Source organism: Triticum aestivum, chromosome 6B (genome assembly GCF_018294505.1).
Source record: "Triticum aestivum cultivar Chinese Spring chromosome 6B, IWGSC CS RefSeq v2.1, whole genome shotgun sequence".
Lineage (NCBI taxonomy): Eukaryota > Viridiplantae > Streptophyta > Magnoliopsida > Poales > Poaceae > Triticum > Triticum aestivum.
In genome coordinates, this window is record NC_057810.1 from 728684234 (window position 1) to 728699164 (window position 14931).

The following is a 14931-nucleotide window of genomic DNA, read 5'->3' on the forward strand; positions in this document are numbered from 1 at the left end:
CAGGGATGCAAATAATCCATGCATGCCCGTTCATGATGGATGGGTACATGGATACTAATGATGATATCTCTCTCTCTCTCTCTCTCCATCTATGTGATTCTTTCATGAATTTCAACAACACGTTTTAACTGGCTGACGAAAAAAAGTACATAACTGAGTAAGAGGATTTGAAGGTGGTAAGAAAATACTCATCGAGCCTCTTGTCGTGGTTCTAAGCCTGACAGTAGAGTGGGGGGTAAGTATGGAGAGGCAAGGTCCTAGCTATGGAGAGGTTGTAAACACAAAGGATGTACGAGTTCAGGCCCTTCTCGGAGGAAGTAATAGCCCTACGTCTCGAAGCCCGGAGGCGGTCGAGTGGATTATGAGTATATGAGTTACAAGATGCTCCACCCTTCTGCCTGTGGAGGGGGGTGGCTTATATAGAGTGCGCCAGGACCCCAGCCAGCCCACGTAGGAGAGGGTTTAAGGTGAGTTAAGTCTGGGGCGTTACTGATAACGCCCCACATAAAGTGTCTTTACTATCATAAAACCTACTTAATTACAGGCCGTTGCAGTGCAGAGTGCCTCTTGACCTTCTGGTGGTCGAGTGAGTCTTCGTGGTCGAGTCCTTCAGTCAGTCAAGTGAGTCCTTCGTTGGTCGACTGGAAGGCGACCTCTTCTAAGGGTGTCCTTGGTTAAGGTACTTAGATCAGGTTCATGACCCTACCCTAGGTACATGACCCCATCACCTCTCATTCCCGGTCAAGATATAGCTTCTAGCTTTCATCCCGGCTTGAATGGTTGGCTTGTTTTTCAATTTAACCGGTTGCTAAAATGTGATGTGGCACTAATCTCCAAGTGATGATCGACGGTGGATGCACGCATGGGCTATCCTCTGCATGGTAGAAAAACCACTCTTACTCTATAGGAGTATAGGTACGTGCACCCTGTAATATATTGGTGTATTGTGCTCTACTGCCTTAATTTCACTACACTATGTTGTAACTAATTATGGACGCGTGGTCGATCAGTTGGCCCACGATCGCAAACATGCAGTCCACCACTCTCGATCGGTGTCAAGGACGATTCATGGTTGGTCATGATATGAATCATGCTGGTGTGCATACATGGTTGGTCCATCTGAATCTGATGGCGACTCGATCTAATCAATCCATGAATCAATTTTGAGTCGACAAGAAACAAGCCAATTGCACATGACATACGTACATTGGCTACATATGAAATATACCTTAGGCCGTTTGGACTGTACATACTCGAGGTTGCATGAAGAGGTGGCATGCATGCCATCTACTCCCTTCGTTTCTAAATATTTGTCTTTCTAGAGATTTCAATAAATGACTACATACGGAGCAAAATGAGTGAATCTACACTCTAAAATATGTCTATATACATTCGTATATGATAGTCCATTTGAAATATCTAAAAAGACAAATATTTAGGAACAGAGGGGGTATATTCGTAAGCAAGCCCTCAAAAGAGCTTATTAGTTGATCATAATTTGTGTTTTCTGGTTCTTTTTCTTTCTGTTTGCTTCAGAGAGAGATATGATCTGATTCTCTTTCTATTGCTTATTTTACGACCGAGATGTACAGATCCATGTGTCGACATAGGTACATGTTGTTTATCAATTAAAGAAAATGTGCAGAGTTTTATATGCCTCTATCATTCTATGAGCCGCTTCCTATTTGGGTATGCCCCCCTTCATTGCTCACCCCTTCAGGCCTCGTTTGGCTGCATGAGATCCTCCGGGAATCCACGTTCTTTTCCCGGCCGTAGCACCCATTTGCAATCTTCGCTCAAATTAACAAACTGTTTTGCTAATCTCAGTCACTTTATTATGTCTTAGTCGATGATATATCCCTTTGATCTTGCATGAAAATTCATACAAAAATCTTTTTTTTAGTTTTTCTTTTTTTCTATGGTGGCAGAAAACGCCTTATATTATGGGACGGGGAAAGTATATCACTCGATTGAGACTTGGTTAAGTCTCAGTCGGCTGAGACCTAGCCACCCTCATTAACAACCATTAACAAACCCACTCTTTGATTGGCTTGCATCCTTACTGTTGCGTTTAGGATGCTCCTGCATGATTGGGCCACGGATTAGCAATGACGCAGCAACAAATTAACCAACCCACAGATGGATCGTGATGCAATCATGAACAGAAACTATACGATCGTGACCAGCAAGCTAGGTAGCTAGCTAGCGAGCGAGACTAGTGCATATGCGGTTCTGCAACTGTTGCCTATTACTGGCCTCCAGTTGGATGGCCCTAGCTAACTACTCACCTAGCCGTGCATGAGATCGGCCAGCCGACCGATCACCACCACCATGAACCTCAAGCTCGTTGCCACCTTGTTTTCTTTTCTTTCGACAAAATTTTCGACCTATTCATTAACTGTCAAGGTGATACAAAGAACACCCGAAGTAAAAGATATATCCAGATCCATAGATCACCTAGCTCGTTGCGACCTTGTTGCGTGGAAACAAACGCATATTATTATATCCAAGATCGTCCGTGGACGATTGGTCATTTTCAGCTCACTAGCTAGCTATATACTAGTATGTTAGATTTATCTCAATATGAATGTATCTAGGTATGTTTTAATGTTAGGTACATCCGTCTGAGAAATCTAAGACAAATAATTTGGGATGAAGAAGGTGCATATATCAGTCGGGAAATAATTTGGTCGTTGTTGGTATCCTTTCACTTTCTTCTGGGTCGAGTCGTGTTGCACGAGTAGGGAGCTAATTAATTAATTAGGGAGATTCTATTGATGATACGGCTGGGTTGGAGTAATGGATCAAGACAGCATGCAATGGTCAATTAACCAATTGAGGGGTGATGAAATGCCGACCATGGCGTTTGTTTGTACTAGTAGTGTGATGTCATGAGATGAATTGATGGAATGATGGCTGGGTACGTGTGGACACTGAATTCATGACCACTCTAGCACACCAGCGGCACCGCGTGGTGTACACCTGATCAGCCATACGATATATATATCGAGATCCATGGCGTGACAAGAGTTGCGATAGTGCGTGAGGAGATCGAGGTACACAGCATCCTCACAAGGAGCATCGGATCAAGGACATGCAGAAGAGGTTGTTCTTGGAGTTAAGCCGGTCCTTGAAGAGTAGCCATCCGAAGATATTGAGCATGATAGGAAGGGAAGATCTACAAATGGCATTAAAATGTAAACACAAATGCAGGTGCAAATCAACCCAATCGACCAAAAATAATGAGTTTCGGAGAGGAATGGGTGGAGGGGTGGGTGGGGGGCGGTAGAGAGGTTTTCAGAGGAGGCTTACCATAGACAAGGGGTGGGTCACCTTCCGCTCGGTGCTGAGGCGCCATGGTTGAGGTCGTCAATGAACCCGCGCATCGCCGTTGTGTATGTCCCTCTCGCAGATGGCTCCATCGGCGGTGACGATAGTCTACTCAATCACCTCCTTGATCGCCTCACCTGTCTTTCTTCCTTCCCCTCAGAGACATTGATGCAAAATGTGTGAGAAGGTGTGCCGTCTCGATCGGTAGCTTCATTGTGTAAGGCAGTCCACATGTCGTGTCCAGATGGCGAGTAAAAGTGCTTTTTGGGTCCAATACATCCACGTGTGCGAGATATGAGCCGAAATGGTATGAGTAGTCGCCGTACTATGATCCGGTTTAGTGAATGCAGTGACCGTAACTTCATACTTCATGAATACAATGACCAAACTGAAGCCGCAGAATCTCCCAGGCTCCCTCCCATCTTTCCATCTTGCTCTTGCTTTGTGCATTGTGTTTACCCTGGGCTTTCGCCAGCCCTTTGTAATCTCTGCATCTTGAGTAAGCATATGCTCTTTCCCGTGTGCACCACGGTGCAATCAAATGTTCAGGTGGACAGTTTTACCCCTCTCCTCCAGCCTTCAAACAAGAAAAAAGATATCGGTGCATAAACTATTACAGATAAAAGTTTTCGCGCCTCGATTTTCTTAGAAACACACTACAAACGCAGACCCTCATAAACACGTACATATACTCATCCTATGAACGCACACGTGCAAATCCTACACCTAATGAGCGCCTCGCTATCCGCGGGAACATCGCTTCCCACTGAAAGAATATTCAGACTTTATGAGACAACAAAGCGTTAACCCTTGGATTTGATCAGCCACTACCCTCGTAACCATCCAACCACAGGTCGTGCCCTAGCTTTTGTGACCCTATGATAGAGAGGTACACAGCATGCATATGCCGCACAGTAGTAGTACGTGACTGTCTCCCGCATGCATGGGTCGAATCATTGGTGCATATGCATGGTTGGCCGATCTGAATCTGATTATGGCGCGGCGCCAACAACCACACCATCATCGCCGCCGGTGGCCATCTTGGTCCATGAATCAAGTATAAATGGCCATCGATGCACTGCCACCTACTACCAGACTAGAGTAGCCAGATAGAGTCACACTCGCCATGGGGTTCGTGTCGTTGCTGGCGGTGGCGTCGACGCCGGTAGTGGAGGTGCTGCTCGTCGCGCTCCTTGGGGCCTACCTCGCCTCGCCCCGCTGCGGGCTCCTGGCTCCCTCCGCCCGCGCCGACATCAACCGCGTCGTCTACGCCGTCTTCACCCCGGCGCTGCTGCTCGCCAGCCTCGCATCCACCGTCACCCTCCACGACGCCCTCTCATGGTCTCTTGCTCCTTCCTTCCTTGAACATTCGCTTCATGCTCCTTTCTTGATCAGCTAGCTGACGGCATCTGGTTCGAATTGTAACCCAAGGTGGTTCATGCCGGTGAACATCGGCATCATCTTCCTCGCCGGCGGGGTCCTGGGGTGGCTGGCGGTGCTCATCCTCAGGCCACCGCCGCACCTCCGTGGGCTGGTCGTCGCGTCGTGCTCTGCGGCGAATTTCGGCAACCTGCTCCTCATTGTGATCCCCGCGGTCTGCCGAGAGGACGGCAACCCCTTCGGCGGTGACTGCACCGGCCGCGGCCTCTCCTACGCCTCCTTCTCCATGGCGGTACGATCAAACTGGCTTTGTAGCTAGCAACCATCATGCATATCGATTCATCACCAGTACTAATCAATAATGAAGTAAGCATATTGTTGTAGCTTGGAGGGCTGTACATCTGGACGCACACCTACAGCGTCATGAAGAGGTCCAGCGAGGTATGCCGGAGGATGGCCGCCGCTGCTGAAGCTCATGACCATGCCAAGAAGGACCCTGTCGATGTCACTGTCGCTGTCGAGGAGGAAGAAGAAGGGGACGAGGAGCAGCCCAGCTGGAATGATGGCGATGGCGGGGAGGACGGGCTTGTCTTGGCGCCGTCGTCGTCGTCTTCTTCCTCGCATCAACACCAAACTGTAAGCAGAGTTTCAGATGAACACCGGGTGTTAGTCAGGATGGCTATCTCTGAATTTGCTGCAAATTTGTCAGTCACTCATGGGACCGTTGCTGTCTAGCCACCACCACCGCCATTCCAGCGGTAAGATGACGAGCAGCGGCAGCCTGTGGGCGAAGCTGACGCAGGGCACGCAACAGATCGTCGAGGAGCTCATGGCGCCGCCGACCGTCGGAGCGGTAAGCTTGAGCTAGTCTCAATCAACATTACCAATTTAGAATCTGCTTATGGGCCATCATCATCAGAACTTCAGAAGAAGAAGGAAATGAGATCTGCATATGGAGCAGAGCAGCTGAAATGAGCTGGTTGCTGACTGATTTGCCGTGGCAGGTTCTGGGCTTCACCGTCGGCACCGTGCCGTGGCTGAGATCCGCCTTCATCGGCGACGGCGCTCCGCTGCGAGTCGTGCAGGACTCCCTCAAACTGCTCGGGTAATATGCTTCTCCTCTTCAGTTCAGTTTGCAGTGCATTTTTAACTGAAAAATTGGTGCCATCGTTTGGTGCAGAGATGGCACCATCCCCTGTGTCACCCTCATCCTCGGAGGAAACCTCACCAAAGGTAAAAATGAACCTCTCTTATTACTGTCTGAATCTATCTCTGAAACTGAAAAATGGACTTCACAGGCTTGCGAAAGACGACGATGTCGCGGTGGGTGATCGCGGCCATCGTCTGCGTGCGCTACGTGATCCTGCCGGTGGTCGGGGTGGCTGTGGTGAGGACGGCGAGGGAGCTCGGCTTCCTGCCGCCCGACCCGCTGTACCAGTACGTGTTGATGCTCCAGTTCGCGCTGCCGCCCGCAATGAGCATCGGCACCATGGCGCAGCTCTACGACGTGGCCCAGGAGGAGTGCTCCGTCGTCTTCCTCTGGACCTACCTCGTCGCCGCCCTCGCCCTCACCGCCTGGTCCACCGTCTTCATGTCCATCCTCGCCCCCGCCTAGTACACTGCTAGTATGTATAGAATACAGTATAGGCTTTGCTAGTATATTGCTAGTGCTTCATCAATTTTGACTGATTGCTATGTATGTATAAGTAGTACTGTATTTATTCAAGTGAGCTTCAGACGAATATTATGTTCAGCAACACCCAAGAGAAGGAACAGATAGTGGTCAGGATGTGCCTCAAATCAACAGCATTTTATTCATCCAGTGTGAGAAGCGAACCCAAAATACAACAAGCCAAGATTTGGCACATATTGTTGTTCTGCCAATGACCATGCCGAATGGCGCTCTATTCAACTACTCCCTCCGTTCCTAAATACTTGTCTTTCTAGAGATTTCAACAAGTGACTACATACGGCGCAAAATGAGTGAATCTACATTTTAAAATATGTCTACATACATTCGTATGTTGAGTCCATTTGAAATGCCTAGAAAGACAAGTATTTGGGAACGGAGGGAGTAGATCACACCAGCTTATTGGGATCAATGGGGCCACAAGCCCAGCAGTTTACTACTACATGGGAAAACAAAACTCAGGGGAGAGGCTTAGTACACACCGTCAGGCCCGATACACGAATGGGAGCGGAGCACCAAAGTCTGCAAACAAAAGAAACAGGTTGTAAGCAGATATTTCGCATGAGTCGGAAATGATATCCTCTCAAAGAGAGAGAAAATAAATTCATTATTTGTCAAAGGCCACGTGTTCCGAAAGGGAGCTATCATAATCGTGTAATGATGAACAATAGACAGGATGAATAGACAACTGTCCTAAAATGTACTCCCAAAGGCTAGCCTTTTGTATCTAAACCATTTTAGGTTTCATTATAGGCGAAGAAATTCACAGCCAAGGAAAAGTTTCGCACTTATTAACACCAGAACATGTTCGATGACACATCCAATCACTAAATCGCTAAAGTGATCCTAGTGTAAGTACCATTATTGTATTGCGCACATGTGAATGCTGTACCAACAAGCATAAAAGCTCAAGCTGTTGTTAGCTGATGATAGGTTCTGTTGCACATCGAAATCAGCATTTGTTACATGACAGCGAAGCAGAACTGCAGTCTCCCTCCACACAGCTGTAAACAAGAAAAAACTGTGCTGGTTCAACTATCCAGGCCCCTAAACTAGCTGATCTCTCTACATACTGCTGCCATTTTCACAGAATTCTTCTTCTTTTTGGCATGTTTATCCTCTGTAAACTTGAAGTGTTGCATACAAAATGCCACAAACGAGCTACGTTACAGGGCTACTCTGTTTTTTGTAGGTTTGCGCGAAAAGGCGCCAAAATCCGGCAACAACCAAGCACTTGAGGAACTGGACCTGTTTAAACTCCAAGAGAAGGAGCAAGGGTACAAATGAAAGAATGAGGGAACATCTTGGGAATTAAACCAAGTATTTGAGGGACTAAACGGGAAAAAGAACAGGGGGCAGAGGTCAGAACAGGAGGACAAAGAAAAAGGCAACTGCACGACAGCTAGACAGAGGGGCGCAGAACGAGAGAAAAGAGGGAGGGAAGGCGGCAAGGAGAGGACGATGGGCGTCGGTGAGATCTGAATCCATCCCCATGATCTCCTTCAAAGTTCAAAGCCACTTCTATTCTTCGATTCGAGCCTTCAACCTGTAAGACTAAGTTCTGAACTGTTCTTCCCTCTGAAAATCACTGCAACTTCCTGTAATCTGTCTAACTGCCTGAATCCATAGCTTGTTGGTTGATAATATTTCGCTAAGACCTGTGTTTGTTACTGCTCGTCTTGTTACTTTCTCTTTCTTAATTTCTGTCCTTGATTACTGATAAAAAATTGTTGAACACTAGTGCTGTGTCTAATCTTCAAACTCTACTGCTATGAGAAATTTGAAAGTTTTTGTACACATTTCCCTGTGCAGAACACGATCAATTCACCGTAATTTTACTCCAATCACTAGCGCCACCTTGGACTGGACACAACTTGCAGCAAAACCTCACATATCACTAAGAAAATGGCATAGTTTTCACTAAGATAAATACAAGGAGAAGCTAAAAAGTTTGAACGATAAAAATAGCCATGTTGCTGTGAAGCTGCTGTCCAAGACAGACAGTGATGGATAGTATGTTTGCAAGTTCACATTAAATCGACCTCCAGATGTTCCTTTCACTCAATCAGAATCTTAACAAACAAGTAGAACCGCGTAATAACTGACTAACTTGGAATATAGTTCGCAAACATCTACGACACAAGAATCACGAAGAACATGATTCCAATCAAAACAAAGAGACAAGAAAGGTACCTCTCTAGTTTCTACTCCAAATTTGAGGTGGAGATGACCCTGGCGCCGGCTCTGTCGAGCTGAGCGACGGTGGCGGTCGCTTTCAGCTTGCCGACCGACAGGAAGGCGTCGATCATCCTCCGGGCGACCTCCTCCCCCTTCTCCTCTCCCTCAATGACAGCCACCGCGGTCGGGCCTGCTCCGCTGATGGTGCACCCCAGCGCTCCTGCTTCGAGAGCGGCGGCCTTCACCGCGGCCATGCCCGGTATCAGGGGCGCCCTGGTGGGCTCAACGATGAAGTCAGACGACATCGCGGAGCCGATGAGGGCGGCGTCGCCCTGCAGCACGCCGGCGACGAGCGCGGCGGCCTGGCTGGAGTTGCGGACGTGGTGGCCCATGGCGATGTTCTTTGGCAGGGCGGCGCGCATCTTGCTCGTCGGAGCCTCGAAGTCCGGGGTGACGAGCACGAAGCAGAGGCGGAGCGCCGGCGGACACGGCAGCGACACGAGGCAGAACGGATCGTAGCTCCGCACCATGACGAACCCGCCGAGGATGGCCGGCGCGATGTTGTCGGCGTGGAAGCCGCTGACGGCCTTCTCGGACTCGAGGCCGGTGAGCACGAGGGCGTCGCGGGGGAGCAGGGAGCCGAAGAGCGCGTCGACGGCCTTGGCGGCGGCGGCCGCCGACGCGGCCGAGGAGCCGAGGCCGGAGCCGAGCGGCAGGCCCTTGGCGAGGCTGAGGGAGACGCCGTGGGAGCGGACGCCGAGCGCCCGCAGCGCGGCGACGGCGGCGATGCCCGCGCAGTTGCGGAGCGGGTCGCGGGAGAGGCGGTCGGCGAGGCTGGGGCGGGACGGGGAGGTGATGGCGGAGATGGCGACCGCGCCGGCGGGCAGCGTGGGGTCGAGGGTGGCGGTGACGGTGTCCCCGAGGGAGAGCGAGGCGTCGGCGACCGCGCAGCCGAGGAAGTCGAAGCCCGGGCCGAGGTTGGCCACCGTCGCCGGCGCGAACGCCGTGGCGGAGCGGAAGGCCGGGGGCGGGTCGGCAGATGAGGTGGCTCTGAGCTTGGTCGAGACGCGGAGGGAGAGGAGCGTGGGCTTGTGGGCGCGGGCGGAGGGGAAGGAGGAGGGCGCGGTGGCCGGAGAAGATGCCGCCGCCATTGTGGGGGGTGGGTGGGTGGGGTTTGGGGGGAAAAGGTTTGACCTTTGCGGGCGAGCACGGGACGGGGCGGGCTTGGGCTTTGGCAACACTTTGTCCACCGAGAGTGGCTGACAGACGTGGCCCGCCCAGCAATCTCCACCACCACCACCTACCGGAGATGGCGCGTCCAAGCCGGCGCCGCCGCCGTGCAGCCGGTTGATTTGTTTCTGATGTGAGCATGCTCTGACCATGGATGCATGGGATGGGGTGGCAGCGGTGGGGATCACCTGGCTCGAACAGATTAATCGGTGCATTCCTATCATTACAGAACTAGAGGGTGGCGGCGACCACGACCACTGTGTCGAAAAAAAAGGTAGTACTGTACATCGTCATCCCCTTCCTAGCTTCAGAAACAAAGAAAGATTGTTTGGGCAGTAATGATTCATAGGGTGAGAGTTTCAGAATTCAGATTTTCAGTTTCAGACTAGAATGAAGCAGGGTCTCTGTTTAATCGGTGAGATAGCAGATGACACCGAACAGATTAATCGGTGCATTCCTATCATTACGTTGCTTCGTTTGTTTTCTTCAAGTGAATTGCAAAAAACATCGACACTTCGGGCTAGGTTTGCAGGTACCACACATATACGAAATTGTGCCAAAAAACACTAATTTTTTTCATATTTTTTTGCAAAAAACGCTAGTTGCTTGTTTGGACCGTTTTAAGTGTGTTTATGACAGGGGGGCCCGCATCCGTCGACGTGGCAGCACTGTTCACACGGCAACGCCGTTAGACGCGCCGCTGGCACACCGGTTCGAGCCGGGCCGCTTAGACTTCGAGCCGTACCCCGCCCGGGCCGCTCCTCTCACTCTCTTTTCCTCCCCCGCACTCTCTCCTCTCAGTCATGGCGACGGCTGGCAGCGCAGGCGGCGACTGCGGCGGGTCTGCCGGCGTTGGAGACGATGGTCCACCTGTGGGAGATATATGCGGGAGCTCAAACCCTAGCTGGCCATCGGATACGAGCAGCCCCAGCCAGAGCCCCCAGCACTGTCTCGAATATGCGGCGGCAAGATCTTGGGCCAGGGCAGTGAAGGAGAATCCGTCGGAGGGTCACAGGATTGCCTCGTCATTCGGCGGCGTCTAGTGAGTTTCCTCTTCCCTCTTCCCTCTTCCCTCTTCCTGTAGATCGATTCTAGGGTTAGGGTTAGGGTTAGGGTTAGGTTTATTGGCACTGTTAATTGGTGCTCTCTTAATTGTAGTTAACAGAGTAGCTAGTTAACAGAGTAGTTAACAGAGTAGCTAGTTGATGATGTAGTCAGCAGAGTAGTTAGCAGGGTACTGTACTTGGAGAGATCAGTTTGCATTGGTTTGACAGTGAAGTTGACTGGTTTTCAGAACTTGATAGTGGTTTTCATAAGGTGTTTGTTGTTTTCAGAGTGTACTGTACTGTATTGTAGCAATTATAATGTTGATTACTCTGTTTCAGTGCTCTATTTTAGGAATTATGCATTTTTTACAGTACGTTGGTGCTCTGTTGTAGTGCTCTGTTTTAGGAATTATGCATTTTTTTACAGTACATTGGTGCCCTGTTTTAGTGCTCTGTTAATTAAGCTATTTTAATTATTTGTGTGTAGTTTGAATGATGATGTTTGGGAAGTTAGAATGCACTTCCATGACAGAGACAATTTGGAGAGATCAGTTTGCATTTCAGACGTAACATATTATAATTTGGTTGCCCTAATAGAGACAGAGGGATATGGGCTTAATGATTTCATGTATTTTGTGAGGGATCCTGGTGTGGGGATTACAGGAATGGATGAAATTTGTGATGATGATAAGGTGGATGAAATGCTTGACCATATTGCTAACAATGATCAGCATGTAGTGAACTTGACAGTGGTTAGGGGCACTGATCCAAGACCTGCAGATTTGAACTCAGGCTATCTGGTTGAGGAGCAGGTTCCTTTGAGCCATATAGGAGAGAATCCTGTGTATGTAGTAAATCCTTCTGGTGTTTTCTTAAGATCACCACCAAAAAGTATAATACAGAGTCAGCCAAAGCCATTGCAGTTCTACACTACACAGCAGAGCACAAACCATGATCTGGATACAAATGCTGCCATGGACCAATCCAATGCAGCAGATCAGGCTGAACTGGAGACATTAATGGAGTTGAAGAGGAGAACAAAGATTGCCAAATTTAGGAAACATAAGATTGCAGCTGAGCATGTAAATAAGGTTAAGAAGAAGCTACCAATTCTTCTAACTGGAGATGATTCAGATCTGGATGCAGATGAGGACTATCTTCAGAGGCTTAATGAGATGAGGAAGCAAAGAGAGGATCCACTCATTCATTTTGATGGAGACACTGATGTGGATGAACTATATGAGGAAGATGAGGAAGGGCAACATGTGGAGGTGGAGCAAGAGGAGCAGGTGGAGCAAGATGAGCAGGTGGAGCACGAAGAGGTGCCTACAAAGAAGAAGAAAGCTAGAAAAGGGCCAACAGAGAGGTCACATTCTAGCTTGGAACAGAGATTTGAGGATGTTTGGGCACCATCATCAGATGAGGAGCCAGATCTTGGTGTTTTGAAGCAGGAATATGATGATGGAGCCGAGGAAGTACAATTTGTTCTGCCCAATGGAAGGAAGAGCAGATCAGTGAGATCTTTGCCAAGGATCTGGTACAGTGAGGAGAGAGAGAACCCAGAGGAGCAGTTTTGCAGAAAACTTTGTTTCCTAAATGTGTATCAGTTTAGGAGAGCAATTCAGACATTGCACATAACTCATAATAGGAATTATGAGTTCCACAGAAACTGCAATGACAGCATCATAGTTGTGTGCATAAATGCAAAATGCCCTTTCTTTATTGCAACTTTGTTTGTTGCAAATGAGACTACTTTTTGCATAAGGAAGGCAAATTTTGTGCACACATGCCCAACAGTAGGAGAGAACACCAAGGTCACTGCAAAATGGGTTGCACACCAGTGTGAGGCAATGATGAGAGTTGATATTGGCACACCAGTCACCACAATAATGCAGACACTGAAGAAGAACTATGGAATAGAGATGTCCACCCATATGGCCTACAGGGCTAGGAAGCAAGCATTGAAGGTTGTCCAAGGAGATCAGAGAGGACAATACACTAGAATAAGAGATTATTTGCAGGCTGTGTTGGATACAAACCCAGGCTCTAGATGTATTGTTACTACTAGGCATGTACCAGAGCACCCAAGCAAAAACCCTAGGTTTCATGGCCTCTTTTTCTGTCTAAGTGCTTGCAAAGAAGGGTTTTTGAATGGATGCAGACCATTCATAGGTACATTTCATTTACTAAGTTGTGAATTATTTATGTGCTCACATTACATACACTATGTTCTCACAATTGTCAGCTTTGCAGGGGTAGATGGTTGTTTTATCAAGCTGTCAACAGGTCAACAGATCCTTGCTGCAACAGGAAGGGATGGGAACAATAATATCTACCCTATAGCATTTGGAGTTGTTGACAAAGAGGACAAAGACAGCTGGACCTGGTTCTTAACACAGCTTAAAGATGCACTTGGTGGAGAAAGTGGGAAGTTTGGTTATTATACCATCATCTCTGATAGGCAGAAGGTAAACTTCTCTTCTCATACAATATTGCACTAGGTTTCATGGTTTCATATGCACATTGCTATAGCTTCATTGTTTATAGGACCAATGATTAGCTTTATTTTTCATTGTTTTAAACAGGGGCTTTTAAATGCAATAAACCATGTTTTCCCCAATTGTCCACAAAGATTCTGCCTTAGACATATCTACCAGAATTTCCAAACTGCTGGTTTTAGAGGTGATGAATTAAAGAAACACATGGATGCAGCTAGCAACTCTTATACTGAGAATGAACACCTTGATGCAATGAATGCTTTGAAAAGAGAGTGTAAGGCTGCTTGGACATGGCTTCACAAAATCCCTGTTCATACTTGGGCTAGGCATGCTATGGATTTTAATTGCAAAACTAACCTGGTAGTGAACAACATAAGTGAGGTGTTTAATAAAATGATATTAGATGTCAGAGGCAAGCTAATAGTTACCATGATAGAAGGAATTAGGACAAAATTGATGGTCAAATTTAACAAGAACAGAACAAAGACAGAGACAGCAAACTGGGAGATTTGCCCTACCTATGCTGAAATGTTAGAGGAGACAAAGTACAACTCAAGGTGGTGCCAGACTTTGATGGCTGGTCCTAACATCTACCAAGTGACTAGTGGAGAAAACACCTACTCGGTGAACTTGCTGGACAGAACATGTGGATGTAGGAAATGGGATATGACTTCTATGCCTTTCCATCATGCAGTTTCTGCAATAGTGAAAGCTAAGTTGCAGCCAGAGGACTTTGTTGCTGATTTCTTCAAAAAGGAAATGTATAAAAAAGCATTTGCACATATTATATTTCCTGTGCCTGGTCCAAACCTGTGGCCAAGGACAAGAACTCAGGACATAAATAAATTAATATGGTAGAAGGAATGCATTATTTGACTTACGAGTGCACATAATATTTGTACTAGCGATTTGTCTGCTTAGCCCATTTAATATTCTGATAGTTAATTATGTTTGTCCTAAAACCTCCCTCTCCATTTTTTTGAAACAGAAAAGCCATATGTGAATAAGATGGATATGAGGAAGTTTTTCGATGGTATCTACGCCGTCAGCGACTGAGGGCCGGCATCAAGGAAGAGCGAAATTTCCTTTAGTAGCTAGCTAGCTAGTAGCAGTGCCCTTATTATAACTTGTACCGGGCTAGTTAACTTGTACTGCCATCGATACTGTACTGTAACTGTTACTGTCTGTGACTAATGTTTTCGATTTGTGTGGTTGAGAACACACCCATGCATGCTGAATAGGCTGTCAGATCTTGTTGTGTCTCGGTCTTATGGTCCTGTTAAATTCTTGCCTGCGACTTGGCATTTGAAGAAGAGGTAAAAGCTGTTTGGGGAACGTAGTAATTTCAAAAAATTTCCTACGCATACGCAAGATCATGTGATGCATAGCAACGAGAGGGGAGAGTATGATCTACATACCATTGTAGATCAACAACGGAAGCGTTGACACAACGTAGAGGAAGTAGTCGTACGTCTTCCCGATCCGACCGATCCAAGCACCGTTACTCCGGCACCTCCGAGTTCTTAGCACACGTACAACTCGATGACGATCCCCGGGCTCCGATCCAGCAAAGCTTCGG

General features: G+C 47.9%; 3 protein-coding genes across 3 annotated transcripts; 2 read left to right on the forward strand and 1 right to left on the reverse strand.

Annotated features, from left to right (window-relative positions):
* The first annotated feature begins 4340 nt into the window (after nt 1–4340).
* Nucleotides 4341–6452, forward strand: LOC123140136 (protein PIN-LIKES 7). Its single transcript, XM_044559874.1, has 7 exons — nt 4341–4671; nt 4762–5002; nt 5095–5346; nt 5420–5563; nt 5715–5815; nt 5891–5943; nt 6009–6452. The coding sequence occupies exons 1-7, from the start codon at nt 4457–4459 to the stop codon at nt 6323–6325; spliced, it is 1323 nt and encodes a 440-aa protein (XP_044415809.1). The 5' UTR covers nt 4341–4456; the 3' UTR covers nt 6326–6452.
* A 47-nt stretch (nt 6453–6499) lies between these two features.
* LOC123140137 (homoserine kinase) lies at nt 6500–9740 on the reverse strand. Its single transcript, XM_044559875.1, has 2 exons — nt 8594–9740; nt 6500–6922 (listed from the first exon to the last, which is right to left on the reverse strand). Exon 1 carries the CDS (start codon nt 9727–9729, stop codon nt 8605–8607), a length of 1125 nt encoding a protein of 374 aa, XP_044415810.1. The 5' UTR covers nt 9730–9740; the 3' UTR covers nt 6500–6922; nt 8594–8604.
* A 1277-nt stretch (nt 9741–11017) lies between these two features.
* On the forward strand, nt 11018–14408 carry LOC123139819 (uncharacterized). Its single transcript, XM_044559514.1, has 5 exons — nt 11018–13026; nt 13108–13322; nt 13440–13626; nt 14047–14154; nt 14341–14408. Exons 1-5 carry the CDS (start codon nt 11370–11372, stop codon nt 14406–14408), a joined length of 2235 nt encoding a protein of 744 aa, XP_044415449.1. The 5' UTR covers nt 11018–11369.
* The last annotated feature ends 523 nt before the right edge of the window (nt 14409–14931 follow it).